The 18100-nt window shown below is 32.5% G+C and overlaps 2 protein-coding genes across 6 annotated transcripts in view; one reads left to right on the top strand and one right to left on the bottom strand.

The window, feature by feature from the left end:
* Positions 1-18100, top strand: part of LOC128179495 (coiled-coil domain-containing protein 73-like) — a 118856-nt gene that overhangs the window by 78204 nt on the left and 22552 nt on the right. The window lies entirely within an intron of this gene.
* LOC128179578 (uncharacterized) lies at positions 978-14751 on the bottom strand. 5 transcript variants are annotated; one of them, XM_052847022.1, is made up of 3 exons: positions 14634-14751; positions 4607-4842; positions 978-2039 (listed from the first exon to the last, which is right to left on the bottom strand). In XM_052847022.1, the coding sequence occupies exons 1-3, from the start codon at positions 14708-14710 to the stop codon at positions 1141-1143; spliced, it is 1212 nt and encodes a 403-aa protein (XP_052702982.1). In that variant the 5' UTR covers positions 14711-14751; the 3' UTR covers positions 978-1140. The 5 variants fall into 5 exon arrangements, with proteins under 5 accessions (XP_052702982.1, XP_052703001.1, XP_052703009.1 ...); XM_052847041.1 differs by lacking the exon at positions 14634-14751 and adding an exon at positions 9606-9928; XM_052847049.1 differs by lacking the exon at positions 14634-14751 and adding an exon at positions 6860-7150.

Below are 18100 nucleotides of genomic sequence, written 5' to 3'. Positions count from 1 at the left end.
TAGACTATTTTTTTATATTGTTAATTTTGTAATTTAGCATTTAGTAATACCATGCAGATACCAACTTAACATTGTGGGGTTTTTTCACTAAAAAATTTTCTGTTATTTTCAATTATCAGTGAAAATCATGAATAGGGAATTGCATTCATAATTGATATGTTTATTTTTATTAAAAAAAAGAAAGGAAAAAAAAACGTCAATACCTATAGTTCTTTTTTTTGCATGAAAATTTCAAAATGTGGAAAACGCATATATATGACAGTATAGATGTATTGACAAAGTGAAGCAAATGAATGATGACGTGAGCTATGTCTGTTTCATCAATGTACACACAGTATATTATTTCACTCCAGTTTAATGTGTCATATGAAGCAATTTCTTTTTCTTTTTTCTTGGGAAGACATCATCTTAAATATGGAAAGTACATACCGGTATATAAAAAAAAAAAAAAAAAAAAAAAAAGTTTGTCTCCAACAAAGTCAGGATCTACAATGTCATGCAATTAGTACTGCATTTTTATTCTCTCTGACACAAAAGAAAATATTAATACCTTAATTATAGCACAAGTTTAAGATTTCTTTAATGCGCATGAAGGAGGGTTTTATATGGCAATTAATCAATTAAGAAGAACATTAAAATATTGTTTTAGGCAGCATGCATAATAATCTTTTTTATTGGTAACCGTATTATGTACAATGCAGTTGGCAAGATTATGAATTTATTGTGTATTGAAACACATTGTCAAGAGGTAACTTTCACAGGTATTTTTAATTTACATCTTAAAGGTTTTGGTGCAAAAGTCAAGTTACAGAGTTTTGGGTTTTGAAAATTAAATAAAGCTCTATTGCAAAAGATTTAAGCCCTATTTAATACAAGTTTGGCACATGTAAAACTACACATAAACATGTTATAGGTAGTTTACAACTAATTGACATTAATTTCTTAAAATGATGATAAATGATGCTCTAAGAGTTGAATAATAGTTTTTTCCCTTTATTGGCAACAAGAAATACATAATTCAAATCAAAACTGCTGTAGAAATTTAACCAACAATGTATACAATATAATACACAGACAACTACAATTGGCAGCTATGTTTTGCAGGTAAAGACTCAGCTTGATTTAGGATCCCCCACATCATCAAATGTGAAATCCTGTTGAGCACCCAACAGTGTCTAATCCCTTTTTACAACATGCCCATTTGTAAACAACATTCAACAGTTTTCCATGTTCATCATATTGTTCTTTGATTTCCCGACCCTTGTTGTGAAACCGGCAGGCCTTTGGACCATTGTCCGAGGGCTTAAACAGTTTTTGACATCGAAGACATTGAGTGACCCCAGTGCGTACGTTTCCCTTTCGAGACGAGTAGATTTGAGATCGGAGCCGTAATTTCCACAGTGCCGACTCTTCTTGTGGTGAAGGGTAAGACTGCATCTGGTCCCCCTCTATATAAGTCCGTTCTCTTTTAACTTTAGCACTGGGGCGGAGACTTTGACGCGGACTAGCCTCGACTTGGTTAAGGTGAAACTGTGCTCCTTGGTGATCTTCATTGTACTCTTTGACAATGTCTTGTAATTTGAACAATTGATTTTTCACTCCATTCAGTTCCCTTTGAAGCCATTTGTTTTCATTTTCTTTTTCAGATAACTTACTCTGCAAAGACTCTTTCTCAAAATGAATTTTAGCTATTGCATTTTTCATGAACTTAATATCCATTTCCGAGTACTTCTTTTTAGACGGAAACTTGTCCGATATAGGTCCAAGGTCCTTGCTTTGGTCCATATAACTAGAGATCTGTTTTAAGTGCTCGATTTTGAATTTGAGATTTTGCAGAAGTTGTTCTGTGGTGAGGTTTTCCTCAGGAATTTCCTCTACAGGTTTCCCACCATTGGTGGCCTTGCTTTCGTCGATCATGCCACAGAGATCTTGAAGAGAAGACTGCTCTGCCAATAGAATTTTGTGCTGTCTCTCAATTTCCTGCATGGCACTGTTCAGCCGATCCTTCCAATGGTTTCTCTCAGCTTGAATGGCTTTACCTGAAAATTTAAACAATCAAAGTAATGAAGGCACTGATTAGTTCAAAATAGTTGTGCATGTCTTCCGACTTTGTATGGGTGCATTACTGTAAGGTTGATTTATAGAAGTCTTGAAAGGTACAGTAAAACACGGTTATAACATAGCATCAGGGACGGGCGATTTTGCTTCGTTAAAAGCGTAATTATACCCCCGCTATAACAAATTTTCGTCAAAGAATTCTCAGCAACTATTTATTGCAGATGCTCGAAATTTTTACACACTATTTGTATAGGCATGCCATATCGTGGGATATATTTTTGTACCAATCAGACGTCAACTTCCTGTTAAATTACGACTTTGTTTATTTTTAGAAAAAAATTTCAAACAAATTTTCGTCAAAGAATTCTCAGCAAATATTTATTGCAGATGCTTGAAATTTTTACACAGTATTTGTATAGGCATGCCATATCGTGGGATATATTTTTGTACCAATCAGACTTCAACTTCCTGTTAAATGACGACTTTGTTTAATTTTAGCAAAAATTTTCAAACAAATTTTTGTCAAAGAATTCTCTTTAACTGTTTATTGCAGAAGCTTGAAATTTTTACACAGTGTTTGTTAAGGCATGCCATATTGTGGGATATATTTTTGTAGCAATCGGATGTTAACTTCCTGTTAAATGAGAACTTTGTTTATTTTAGCACAAATTTTCCTCAAATTTTTTTCAAGCAGCTATTTATCGCAGATGCTTGAAATTTTCACACACTATTTGTTTAGGCATGCCATATTGTGGGATATATTTCTGTACCAATCGGATGCCAGCTTTTTATTAAATGTCGACTTTGCTTATTTTGCATATTCACATCAGAGCGGGGGTATCACTAGTGAGCATTGGCTCACAGATATCTTGTTCGTTATATCCATCAAGTTTACAACATGTAATATAGTCACCGGGAATGAAAATCACTTCACTGTAAGCGTCAATTCTTTATATAAGCGTGTTCGCTATAACCGTGTTTTACTGTAAATGGAACCGAGAAAAAAAACAACCCAATAGCAGTGATTATTAGTATGCATGTAGAAATTAATGGCTAATTCAAGGCAAAGAAGTCCTCATAATACTATCCTTTTGCTTACTGGTACATTGTAAGTGAAATTAGATAAGGATGAAGATAAAATTTATGCATCAGTATTTACCAGTATAAAAATATTGATGTTTTATATCATTTTAAATGATAAAGACATTCTGAGTTTGAATTTACAAACTGCTGACATCAGAAAAATTTAAACAGAATATGGAGTACTTTAATAAATTAAATAACCTGAAGGAGATAAAATTAAGCTGCCAATTTTTTAATTATACATTTGCCCATTTGGATATACAATTCATTATGAATTGCCTCAGGTGTTCAATTTTGTTAATCAAACATGTCTTTTCATTGGATGTACTGTTTTCTATTTGTGATTATAATCTGAATTGATTGCACACAGTTCATTCCATCATAATAATTACCTTCACGACCGACTTTGATCTGAGGCCTTGCATGAATCTATATAGATTCATAGACTGATTATTTTAGTAACTTCTATTATTCATAACTATTATAAAGACCGAGATGCTATTTTTATTCAACCTTACCAAGATCTACACATGGATTATCATGATTTTCATGTCATTTACAACTTAAAAATTACATATAAAGTAAGACACCTTACATTTCTGAAAATTTAAAATGATTTTTGGAGGTTTTACCTACATACTAGAATTGAAGATGTGGTTTGACTTCTATCCAGCTTATTTGTACCGATTAATTGAAGTTTTTGATACCGGTAATAAATTATTCTTAACCTGTGTAAAAGTGATATTAGATATAAAAACAACATTTTTCTTCAAAGATGATTTATTTGTCTAATATGATTATTTATATTGTTGGGTTTTTTTTTTTTAAAAATTCATTTATATTTTTTTTATAGATCTGTATAGATTTATAGAAATATAGATCTAAAAATTGTAGGAAATAGTGATATAGAGATTATCTATCTATCTCTCTCATGAACAATAAATATCCACAGGGTATCAAACAACTACACCAGAGGCCAAGTCATAGAGTGACCCTGGGATTTATCTAACGTGGAAAAATATAAAATGAAGTGGAATCATACTGTGGAATCATTATTGTTCATGGGGGACCAATGTTCGTGGTTTTCGTTGGTAACCCTTGGCCACAAATTTACATCCCCACAAATGTATAAACAAGCTAGCATTTGTTTAATACTTTATTGAAATTTTCCTAATCATTCTAACAACGAAATTACGTCCCCAAAAACCAGGAAAATGTTGGCTACCCTGTGACGAACATTGACCCCAACGAATAACAATGACTTCACAGTATTTGAATTGATGAATTAATATTCAATTTAACAATATTTCTTGGTTAGGGACAATTATTTGTTTTCATCATGTATTCTCCATATGCTACATTTAATCAAGTTTATTTTTAAGAGTTAATAAAACCCATAGATATTATCGAGCACAATTTGCTCCTATGGGGACCAGTATAAATACGATGAACAGTAATCCTCTACCTAGAATATCCTGTATTGTGTCATAAGGGATTGCTCCAGATTTCCCAAAGTTAAACAGCTTTTCTACAGTGTTAAGTATGTCATCATCCACTGTGGCAATCTCGAACTCCATGGACAGCTGATCCGATGATGCTGCTGATGGAGGGAGGCGGCCATTACTTGGGGCAGGTGTTGTCATGGTTTCTCGTAAATCCACTGCCTCTGATATGCCTTTCACTGCCTCATCTTGAAAATCTCTGCAACGATAATTTATTTGGCAGTTTTATATTTAATTACAGTAAGTCATTAGTCCTATTTGAGTTCATGTACATGTATGAATGCATCTTTAATAATTGTTTAGATCAATTTTTTTTCCATTCACTGATAAATACATCAAGTTGAAAAAAATTAAGGCAGAAAAACCATTAGGTATAATATCTGCAATGTGAAATTTCAGAAAATTGAGTCTATGAATTTATTCTGTAGAAGATTTTTAATTGAGATTACAGATTTGAACTCAATCAAAATCTTTGCATTTGGACCATGCATAAAGTCCCAGACATAAGATTCAACTGTCAAGAACTCAATGCTTTTCTAGATCTGCCAAGTCTTAAATGAAATAATACATACATTATCCCCCATGGATTGCTCGAGGTGGTTATAGATATTAAATCCACTACATTAAAGTTCTCAATCTATCAAATATTTTGGCACCACATATTTATATTAGCAGTGTATATATTTGCATAAGACATACAACATCCTCCAAGGTTTGAGTCTGAAAAATTAAAATTTAGACAAGTTTCCAAATTAGAATTCTCAAACATGACAATCAAAGAAATGACATCTTGTCTCTGTATTTCATTCTGAGTAGCGCTTAACTCTCGATCCACTCACTGTAAAAAATGAATCTATTATTCATAAATCCCCTTGCGTAAAATTCATTGCATTCAACTTCCATTAACGAAGTGCTAGTGTACATCTATGTACACAACATTCAGAGATTGTCAAAGTCTAAGGAAAAAACCAATCTTGTATCGTAACAACAGGGACTTTATTCTTTAATCTTGACAATGGGTAGATCGAATACACCGATTTGCCTGGAGATCTCCAGATAAACAGAATAACGGCCAACTCCCAGATAAGTCTGTGATTCCTGACATTTTAAATTTCTCAGCATGTCACCTATTTGTTTGTTTTAAGAACAAATCAGAAAATCAATGATTATTTCATGAAGATAAATCGTTGTTTTCCAAGGTGTGAAGACAGAAGTACAATGTGAATTATGTTAAACTTTTGTAAAAGCAAGCTAGGGCTTCATTAATTAGTCACGTAACATCTCTTCATAGTTTATGGGTCAAAGTGTCAGCTCGATTGCAGACTCTCTATCCCTTAGAACTAATTGGAATATCAAATACTATTACAAATAGATATGAATAGTTGTGTATGTATTTAACTTAATAGTTTTAATGATTCATGTTATCTCTATATTGATCTACATACATACTCCTTCATTTATGTACTACATACCCTGGTACCTACTTACTTAGTATATACACAGTATTCAGAAATAATACTGTCTATAGAAATTTCACATAATTATAGTTAAAACTTAAGTTATAATTATTACATTTTCCTAAAAATCATACAGCTGATAATACACAAAGTTCCTTTTTCTTTATATACAAAATTTACATTTAGTTTATTAATTATAAATTTTTCACTTATGTTATAAAATCAAAAATGGCATTGAAAAATTGACAAAATATAGCAAAATAATACCTAGATTTAAAATTCTGGAGATCATTCTCATAGTCCAGCACTCTGACTATTTCCATGGTGTGAAATATTTCATTATTCCTGGTTTCTAAGTTACAGTTCAATGACACTTGCAAATGTCCAGCAAACAGCGGAATGATATTGACTTAGAGCATAGTAGTGTGACGTCTTTGCTGATCAATTAATGGGCGAATTATATCAGACAATATGCTCTGTAATTTTTTTTGGGTGTTTACTTTTTGGGACTTTAACTTAAAAACCATAGTTTTCTTAATCAATCCTACAACCTTACTGTCAGTTTGAAAGTGAATCTAATTATAGTACACTTTCACTACAAAATGGGACATTTTCCGAAGTCTTGAGGTCAGACTGCATGAGGTCCTTTTAAATTATATCAGATTATTTGGGAGTCATTAAAGAGATTTGATGCGTAATTGATAGATTTGAAGAGAGGCATGAAAGAAGTGATGAGCTGCGAATTTGATTTCCACTTACCCGAAAACTTGCCCTCAGACGACTTCAAACTCCTATGGTCTACGAGTTAGTAAAGTTTGTACTGCACTGAAATATGCAAGTATTGTTTCACCCAACATATGCTTGGGTCGAGGCATGCTTGCGGCATTATAAGACATTTAAACAGGATTAACAATGCTCTAGTTAATTAATCTTTCCAAAAGATTTGCTGATCCGTTTGTAAGCCATGGAACAATATCAGCTTTTTAGAGACTAGGCGATATAGGCAGCTGTAGTAAATTATTTTCTGGGGTGTGAAAAAAAATTTGTTTGAAATCACTCTGTCCAGGGGCCTTAAAGTTTAAATGCTGCTACATCTGAAGGAAATCTTGTTAGCATTAAAATCCAGCAGACCATGACACATACACTTAGTTTCAACTTTCATTTTATCCATTTCCTTTTTTCGATGACAAGAATTAAATGAAATGCACTTTGGGAAAGTTTTTTTTTTTTGTATTCTTGTAAGCAAATACAATTAAAGCTTATAAAGGCTGAGCCACTTCCATTGAGCTAAATGTAAAATACAAGGATTCCAAAGTGTACCATTTTAAAAAAAGAATTTCAAAGTATTCTGTCATTAACCCAAAAATATTTTTATTCAAAGATCTTTATGCTACAGATGTCTTATTTTGAAGATAAATTCTATGTTTCCAAAAATTTAGAGAATAGAATTCTTTCCCTGTTATGGATATTATGTAAATAATTACACTGAATTATAGTTAATTAGCTATTTCTTGTCCAACATATAGGCCCAGCAAAAGCTATAAATATACATATTACATATATTTGGGCCCCGCTCTGTGGGCACCCTATAGTGATCAGTCCATCTGTCCATCACAGATCTCTTGTTTGGAGCATATCTTCTCTTCCCTTGGCCCAATCTGGCTCATACTTCACCCACAGAGTGCCTTTTGGTAAAGGTTGTGCAGTGATCTTGAACCATGTTTCTAGGTTAAAGCTAAAGGTCATAGCAGAATTATATGAAAAATCCTTGTCCGGAGCATATTTTCTCTCCCTTTGGTCCAATCTGGCTCAAACTTCACTCACAGAATGCGTATGGTCAAAGGATGAACAGTGACCTTGAACGAAGTTTGTAGATCAAGGGTCAAGGTCATATTTGATCATGGAAACCCTCTTTTTTCAGAGCATATAAATTCACCACTTTGAATGAGCCTTATTTGGCTTATACTTCACATTAACAGAGCTTTTGAGTAATGGGTGTGCAGTTACCTTGAACCAAGTTCCAAGGTCAAATGTGAAGGTCATAGCAGAATTATATATCCTTATAAATGTAATCTTTATATAAATGAAAATATCAAAAAATGCACATATGTAAGGGCAGGGTTTTTTTTAGGGGTCATAGGGGGCCTGTAATCGGCCCCATTCCCAACGGTAAAAAGGAGGTGTTTTTCCCAATTTCATCACAGAAAATTCCCAAAAGTTAAAAGCAAATATCGTCTAAGAATAAAACAACGTGTCTCGAAGTTCGTGAAAAGTAAATCGGGATCGGGGTTTGAAAAATCTAAACCGCATGCTCCAGATAAGGGCCGCCATATTGTAACTGTAAACCATGTCGCACAATTCAAAGTATTGCAGAAAAAAAATTAAACTGGATGATGTAAAAATGTAAAAACACATACTTTTCTAACAATACGGTTATGTCTTATTTGAAATTATTTAGAGAAATGTAAGGTATGACATTTTTCCCAATTTCATCCAAATGTCGCTATTTTTCCCAAATGGAAAGGCCCAGGCCCTTGTTTTTAGGCCCTAAAAAAAACCCTGAAGGGTTAATGAGATTGAATTTAAAGTTTCATGCCAGCTGGAAAATTTCTAAGTTATACGTCAATGTCAAAGCAAAATTCTCTGAAATGCTTTTCATCCTATTGTCCATTATTTTAGTGGGGCCCTTTGAGATGGTCACCATCTCAATGTTGTATAGTTGCAATCTAGATTGACTCATGATCTTAATAATGTCTTTGAAACATTTAAGGGCACTTCATTCTAGTTAAAAACTTTTTTTTTTTCAAGTCAACAATTGAAAATACATGTATTTATTTGAACACAGTGTATGTTAATTTTCTTGTGATTATATTTATATTGTCTTTTTTTGAGATAGTAAATGTGATAAGTTTGCAAGATTTTGTTATGTTATGTCAGCAAAAATGCCATGTTAGAAAAAAATAAATCTATGATGATGGTCAAATAGAAAAATTAGCTTAAAATACCATTTTTTGTAAATCACAAAAAATGGACTAATTATTTATATTCTAAGAATTTGCAATCCAGAAGAAGTATGCTAAGTTTATGATTTTAGGTGACATGCCTTTACTGATTATACATTTTAAATATCTTTACTACAATTTAGCTTTTGTTAACACCAACATACTAACACACTTGAAAATTAAGTAATGCTTTATTGTTGCCTAATAGGAAAATACATGTACATGATGTAATTTTAATAAATATCTACCCGTACTTTTACTTATCAACTGGGCATGCCAATTGCTTTGTACCAAAAGTTCTCTGTTGAAAAGACACTAATCGATTATTTCAATTTTAGTTTTGCTGTTCTGAAATCAAGAAAGACTGTAGATTGCACTTTCATGTAAATTAAACCTTTGGACATGTATACACTGATTGTAAGGAGAAGTCGAGTGAAATGATTTTTGTATTATCTAAAAGATGAATTCAGCCAATTATGTGATTTCTCAGTAAAAATTCTTACCCTTTACAGTAAGGCTGATCGGTTCCTTCTAAATTATCCATGATCTCTCTATAATTACAGCACAGTGAACTCCACAATCTTGAAGGCAATCACCAAGAAAAAGTGCTATACCATGTTCTCTCGACTTGATCATAATTATCCAAATTAAGATTTAGTAGAAAAGAGTTTGATGTCTATGTACGGTAAGTCGTCTAGTAAAGGTTCAGAGAGTGAAAGAATTAACTTGACGTTCCTGATAGACTACAAAGATAGATCCCCGCAGGTTTCTGTTCAGGCATAAATACTCGATCAGTGATCTCCTCTGTAGTGTGTGGGAAATGACAGCAGGCTTTTGCTGTCAGAATATTGGGCCTTTTTGAGTGTTATATAAGTGTACCAACCAAAGCATTGAACTTGATTTGCATAGACAATTTGATTAAGGCTGTGCGATAGCTTTGATTTTTTCCATAGAGGCTTTTAATTTTGTTTACATACCTACATTTTGCATTGTTGATGGGTATTTAACATTTTTAAAAGCCTGTTGTTGCACACCTCTAGGCTCTGCTCTGGTTTGTTTGTTTGCCATATATACCGGTAAGAGGAATAGTTCTATTTGATTTCTTTCTACCTTCATTTGTAAGGATAAATTTAGATATATAGATTATGGCAATATTAGCTTTAAATTCTCTGAATTATCAACAGATTGGCAGTTCCAAATACAGGTAATAAAGAATTTAAAAGTTGTTTTGTAAACCATTTCCTCTTTATTAAAAGATGAACTTTTCACCAAATTTTGGCCTTTTCCCCCAAATATTTTCTCAGGATTGATGCTAATGCATGTAAATATTAAATTAGTCTAGACATTATGATATTTGTATTTGTTAAAATGATTCCTACAATAAAATTATTGTGTGAAGTTAAAATAAGTTTCACATATGTCAAGTTAATAGCTAGATGCTTTATAAATACATGTATGTATTTACCTGTATGTTATGGCTTAAAAAAGAGAACATTATTGCATCATTAAACAACTAGCTTCCATGCAATTATCAGTGGTAACTAATGATTTGATGTCACCCATTTAAAGGTCAGATACTGGTCAGAAAGTACATTTATCAATTTCCTTCTTTTAACAAGATATAAATTATAGGGTAATAGTCAAGACCTGAGAATGACCTACCTACATTATGTCAGTAAATATAGCCGAGGATGAGAAATGGATAAAATAAAGGAATGTGTGAAGAGATACATATATACATTAAAACATGGTTAAAGCATACATGCATATAATGATATGATGCTTACAGCAAAGTGAATTTCATTCCTTGTGACTTTATCACATGTTGTAAAGTTGACAGATATAACGAATTTCACTTATAACGAAGAAAAATCTAAGCATGTTCTTGGCACTTCATTATAAGCTTGTTTAACTGTATTATCATCTGCATTTTAAATGAATTCTCTTCCTTGGATTTTTTTTTTGGGGGGGGGGGGGGATCATGATGTTCTTTTAAAAACAATATACCAACTTTAACCTGTCATTGATATTATGAATATTTCACTGAAGTTTGATAATAGCTGATGGTTTTTTATTTTTAAATTTCTGTCTTCCTGTGTTGGCCTTTTGGTTTTTGAATTCTTACTGATAGATTCCAAGTACATATGCCATCATGCCAAAACAGAACAGACCTGCAGACCTAAATATACGTCTTGAATCAACTTTTCATGGAAAGTACATTCAAGGCATAGACAGAGATTATAAGTCAATCAGATGAGTTCAATATCACCGTTGGAGTTGACATAGTTTAAGAAACCCCTCCATGTTCGAGGACCCAGTAAGGGGCCAATTAGCTAAGTTTAAATTTTAAGACATTCGCTGGCATCATGATAAATTAAGAGGGCTTGATGGCCGTGGGCATTTTTAAGCTTATACATTTACTTTCTACTTTTTAGACAATGAGATTTGAATAAAAATATAGAAAAATGTTCAAATTTTAAAGCTAAGGTATTTGGATTTTTCTTCACTAAATAGTTTAAGGCAGATCTGATGGTTGATTTGTTGAGCATCCAGCCTCCTTAAAGAATTTAAATGGGACAAAAAACAACATAAAATGAATCAATCTAACATATATAGCTGTAGATGTGAAGTTAGGGCATAAGATGTACGTGCAAACATGTATTAATACTAAGGAGCCCAATCATAAGTTCATTGTGATTATAATTATTTTATGTTAAAATATGATAAAGTAATTCTAAGTCATGTTAAATATTTTTGGTCTCAAGTGATTCTTTAAATCAAAGTACTGAAGTACTGAAAGCCAGGCTCTTTTGGTGTGTCTTCATGCATATTGTGTAGTAAAGACTGAATCCCTCTCTCTCTCTCTCTCTCTCTCTCTCTCTCTCTCTCTCTCTCTCTCTCTCATGCTTTTCTGTCTAGTAGAAGTTAAAATGTTCAACAGTTGCTGCCTTGAATTTTGCAACAAGCATTATATATTCAATCCCCTTTTCCTCTTCGTGCAGCAAAGTAGTTCATGGAAATTCATGCGCAATGTATGTGTCCAAAATGCATAGTAATGTTTTAAAAACACGTTATTAATAAGAACACTAAAAAAGATAGACAATTCATTCGAAATTTAAAAAAAGAAACAAAATGCCAACACTTTTGACAAAACGTGACTCTTTGTGTAACTATTTGGTATAGCGGAAGCTTTACCTTGACGCTGTTTGGTTTTTTGTTTATTTGTGCTATTTATAGTAACATTGGCGATTGGCCTGCCTATAGCCAGGACTCTGCTTTCAGCAGAGCCCGGCAAAAAATGAATTTATGAATCAGATGTTATTTATTATATATAAATAGTAAGAATAACCTACCCCACTTCCCCACACACACACACCACTCCCACCCTACCCCTACCCCCCCCCAAAAAAAAAATCACACATTGGTACTAAGGTGTTAGGGCAAATATCTAGATATTTGAAATCAATAGGATTTGAGTTGGGACAATATGTCAGATGGTTTGAAAGATGATGGTAATGGGAAAACTGTGTTTATCCAATCTCTCATATCAAGTCTTATTGGTGTTTGACTAACTACAGATTGGTCAACTATGTTGGATGAGTCAACAAATGTCAGTAGCAAGCTGGCAAATGAATCTTTTATTGTTTCACTGATGATGTTGATGGATGTTATACAGGCGATGAAAAAATATGAAATTAATGGTTTTTGCGGGGGGCGGGGGGGTTATTCAGTTGTTTATTTAACAGATAGATTTTATTTCTTCCTGATTATTTCTAGGTTATATAAGGTCTCTTAATAACCTTCAACAAATTTTCGGTTGTATTAATAGATTTAAAATCTTTTTACTAGCTACCTAGCTTTAAAGTACTTGTATGTGAATTTTACTTGGATCTTGATGGTAGAACAACATTGATCTGCTTATTAAAAGTTTCATGTGACCATGCAGGCAAGCTATTGCTTAAATCACCGGCCCTCCTTCACTGTGTGTTGTCTGTTAACAGGCTTTTTTTGAAATTGTTCAGTTCTCAACCGAAAACTGTAATCTTGTTCATTTTTGGTCATAATGTAAAATCTGTCAGAGAAATTAAGGATCTACGTGAATATCTGTAATGATCTTCAATAATATTTCAATGCATAATTCTGCATGCTGATGTTGATTTTTGTCCGATTTATTTCATTGTTAATCACATAATCCTAATAATCATCCTATACTTTTATGTCTTATGTTTTATATCCGATCCCACAGGGTTTGGTATTTAGGCACTTTATTTCCCAATTATCTCCCCTTTTTCATACAGTAGTGGAAAGGAAAGGTTGCAGGTAATTTAAGGAGCTGAAAATCATTTCAAATTTCAAAATAATTTTGGCAGCACTTACATGTTCAATGTTTATAATAAGGCATTTATGCAAAATAAGTATCACATCCTAAAGCGGTTATATTTATTTTTTTTGCTTGTTGATATAATTTTAGATTGATTGGAATAGATTTTTTAAAAAATTGCCAGTCATTAGACTTGTGGTTTACCATGAGAACATTATTTAAATTGTCTATGTATATATGTACCTTATTTTGACTGTGAAAAGAATTAATTCATCATTGAATTATTATTAAGGAAATAATTGAATTTTAAGTTTAAAATAACAATTTGGATATTTTTTGAGCAAACATACCAAAGGTCAAAAGAGGTCAATTGTGTGGACCAAGGGGCCAAAGAGTGAAAGGAAGAGAAGGGAAGAACCCACAATGTGGGATCATCGTCCACACATGCAGGGAGCCTATCCAAAGTAGAAGTTCCTCAGATGAAGCAATCCTGCTTATATGATATTTGAGGCATTGTAAATTAATTGCCAAAAGGATAATATCAAGAAATTTATATATATATATAATCACCAAAATGGTAATCAATCAAGGAAGATTGGGTTGAAGTCTATGGAGAAATTGAATTGAAAATTTTAAGTTTTTTGCAAAGAGCACTACTAAATCCTGCAGTAAAACGTTGTATTTTATACTCAGAAGTAAAATTTCATTCAATGAACTATTTTTTACCTAATAAAATTTGTTCAATTTATTTTTATAATATTAAAAATCAAAGGACAACAACTTCTTAGGGACAAATCTATCGCTTATTTCATTTTATGAAATAAATTGATACTTATAACGGTAAATTAAAATGTTCATAACTAATCAGTTGCAATTATAATTTGATTTCAAAATGCTCTCTTTAACATCGTTGCAGTTTATGAGACTAGATCTTTCAAAAAATAATGATTCAATGCTTAATTGTCAATCTACAGTATTAAAGCATTTGACTCAATTATTGTGCATAATTATATATATGTGTGTATGCAAGCACATAAGTAATTATTGAATCCAAGGTAAATATCATCAATCCTACAATGCATGAACTTATATAAATTTTACAATTCAAATGACAGACATATCACACTACATTTCCTTGAGCTACTGATTGGTCATCTTGTAAAGTTGCATGGACGTACTCTTTGAAGCAGGAAGCAATTGACCAACTTACCTGGAAGATTGGATCATTTTGTCTTCCCGCAGCAGTCTTTTGCTGTTCATTCTGATATTCCATAACCGTGCTGCCATATGGCGTAATTCCACAAGGATATCAGTTATTTTGATTTACAATGCAGGATTTTATATCCTTCTTGCTATGATCAATAGTTGCTGTGCTTTCTCAATTTCTTTTCTCTGCATGTCGCAAAAAACTGGGTGTGTTTCAATCAATCTGAAGTTCATTTGCAAAGTTTCATTTTAGAGTTCATTTGCTTTCGGTTTCTGCAAATCTGAAGTTCATTTTCAAGGCTTCTATCTGATGTGCGTTTGCAAATTAAGTTTCAGTCTGAATTCATTTGCATTAAGGCTCCTTTCTACAGTTCATTTGCATGGTTTTCAAATGAAAAGGAAGAAGTGTCAAGTGGGAGTGATTTTCATTCAGGAGCCAGTTCAAAGAAATTTCTAACTTTTCACAGCCATGGCGAAGGAAAAATTTCCTTTTCTTTTAGATTCAAAGAATTTTGATGTACATGTACACTATATGTATATGCTTGCAGTTGGAAACATTTTATCTTTTGGTGATTTCAATATGGAAAAAAAAATAACTTTAACAGGTGTCAGTCCATGCATTTAGTCAAAAGACAAAAAAATCTATTGTAAGTTATATTAGAAAATCCAAATGGTCATTTGCTGGGGTGAATAGGCATTAAAGAGATATTAACCTTTTGCTAGTTCAAATTTTTATTGCGCCATAAAATCTTAAAATAATAAAGGGAATGATGCATAGACATGAAAACTCGTCTTCTTATGCCAATAATTGAACCAACATTGGCAGAATTAATCCAGCATGATGCAAATTTAGCCTGAAATCGCCTTTGTCATATAACCTTTTTGGTTTATAATAAAGGTCACAGAGCAGAGTACCGTAGTGACATTACAAAACTCCAAAAGATAATTCAAAATTAATATTGTTGGTCAGTTTATATAACATTTAATAGTATTGCTTGTTTGTTTTCTAGAATAATTGGATTCAAATTGAAGATCCCTTATTTTTGTACTGTTCTGAGTTAACCAATCGCTTTAATCTAGAACTATATAGATTAAAATAATGCCTAACAAGTATCAAAGAATCCATATTTAGAATATATGCATTTGGCCTAAACTGCATAAAGTAAAGAAATTCATCATCTATTGAAGACATCAACTTCAAAAAATTGCAGTTCTATAAGGTTAGCATGTTTAGCGTTTGGAGTAGTCTTTGACGTGTAAGCTCTGACGTAGGAAAGTCAATATAATGTTTCTGCTTCTGACGGCAAGTCAAAAAAATCTTAATGAAGATGTAATGCACTGTTACTTTTATTTCACCTTTTCAGGATGAAGGTACATCGCAAACAAGATAATTAAATTACCAATATAGGGTTAATATGTCGGTATTTACATTATTTATTTTTTTCCTGAAGTAGAGGTCTTTAAACTAGATTTAGTGTTATGAAGGTAATTATCTATATTTCTAGATTTATATGAGTGTTTATTAATTAGCTTATAATCACAACATTTGCTGTTCATGGCACATTCAAGTAGTCAAATCATCTTGTTTTGTTTCCAAGTCACAGGCCATTACAGAATTGTTTGACACTCTAATGGACAAGGTTTTATTCAAACATTCAGTGTAGGTATGAACCATCCTTATATAGGAGTAAAGTTTCAAAATGGTTCAAGAAAATGGCCTGGGGTAGGGGAAATGGAAATAGAATAGTACAAATGCTCATTTAGGTTAGTCATAAAATACAAGTTGAAATAAAACAATTTCCAATAATACAAGTTTGCAAGGACACAATTTATAAGGATATGTTTAGTTTTGAATATTTTAACAATTTCATTCATTAAACAAAGTGCATTATTTAAATGCTTTATCCGACTTTATCTGCCACAAATTTATGAATTTGTATTATTTTTCTAAAACGTTCAATTGTTGGGATACAAAATGATATTTTAAATGTATAGTACGTACGTGGGTCATCTTGCTACAATTTTGTTGATTGAAATCTGTCTTCTTTAGACTCTTTAGATTCTTTAGACTATAATTAGATTATCATAAAAGTATGGAGCACAGACCCACTCTATAAAAGAAAAGGCATTGAATTTCTAATAAAGAACACTATTTGGATGTTTTATTATGCATACGCCAGTTTAAATCAATTAGAATACAGGTAACTCTCGATGGCTCGAACTTTGATCGCTCGAAGTTCTTGATCGCTCGAAGTGAGTCTAGGGTCCCGATTTTTTTCCCTATATAACTAAGCAAATTTACTCTTGATTTCTCGAACTCTTGATCTCTCGAAACCCTTGATCTCTCGAAGTCAAACTGCAGTCCCGTTGTTCATATTATATAGTTTCTTACTCTCGATACCTCGAAGTCGTTGTGTATCTCCAACAGCTATACCTAATTAATAGTTACCTACTTTTCCATTTAAATGGTTCCAGGCATTCGACGCGGGACCCGTGTCACGGGTTGTTTATTCAGGCGACACTTGTCCTGCAAGGTGATAATTGTTTGATGATTGACCATACCGATACCTAATTTATAATTAACTGTTTTACGATATTTTGGAGATGCAATGAAAATGTGAAATTAATTGAGACGAAACGATAATATTGGGCCATGGTCAAAATTTAGAATTATAAAACTGTAAAAATTAAGCTTATTGGCATCATTGTCATAATAATGATTATTGCTGAACAAGTTCTTAGAGCTGGTGAAGGACCCGTACAGTGGGAACAATGAGTGATACTCAGTTATCACATTTATGACATGTCGATCTTCTTGCAGTCCAGTTGTATTGAGCAATCTGGTCTTAATATGATGCATGAAATAAATAATTATCATGAATTTATTCAATAGTTGTTTGTATTTAGTTTTAATAACATCCAGTACTGTATATTTTACTGAAAAGAAAACGTTGTTTAATCATGTGCAAAAGGTTAGAACTAAATAAATGGCTTCATCATAACATCTGGTAAGACTAATTTTAAAACCCGTTGGTCAACCCGGAAAATTCCGAACTCTTGAAAACTCGAACTCTTGAAACCTCGAAGTTTTTCCTTGGTCCCATATGGACTTCGAGCTATCGAGAGTAACCTGTATTCCAAGTATTGAATTAACACCCATCTTCTTCAACCTCACAAGAAATTATGGATCCCTCCTTTAAGATATAGATGTAAAGGGAAGGGAAAACACAATCAATCTATTCCAGATTTGGTATTTAATTAAGCAGGGCCATATTATCTAACCTCCAGTCATTTGCTCTTCCATCTGAGTCATTTAAGGCAATAGCAATCAAATCATTTTGTCTGCAGTCACCCTATCCTAGCCAATCTTACCCTATACCTTCACCCCTTTAAATGATTTTCACCCGGAAATTCCACATCCCAGCTAGGTTCTTGAGAACACAAAACAGGTATTAATATTCTAAATATGTC

This window comes from Crassostrea angulata, chromosome 1 (assembly GCF_025612915.1).
Source record: "Crassostrea angulata isolate pt1a10 chromosome 1, ASM2561291v2, whole genome shotgun sequence".
In the NCBI taxonomy this organism is placed as follows: domain Eukaryota; kingdom Metazoa; phylum Mollusca; class Bivalvia; order Ostreida; family Ostreidae; genus Magallana; species Magallana angulata.
The sequence above is the reverse complement of the archived record's forward strand: the minus strand, read 5'-3'. Positions and strand labels throughout refer to the sequence as shown.

What these genes read in the sequence shown, in the direction of transcription:
- LOC128179578 (XM_052847022.1), bottom strand. Translation starts at nt 14,710, where the DNA reads ATGGCAGCACGGTTATGGAATATCAGAATGAACAGCAAAAGACTGCTG. An exon ending in AAAATGATCCAATCTTCCAG is followed by an intron (nt 4,843 to 14,633) that starts GTAAGTTGGTCA and finishes TTATCGTTGCAG; the next exon opens with AGATTTTCAAGATGAGGCAG. An exon ending in CACAATACAGGATATTCTAG is followed by an intron (nt 2,040 to 4,606) that starts GTAGAGGATTAC and finishes TTAAATTTTCAG; the next exon opens with GTAAAGCCATTCAAGCTGAG.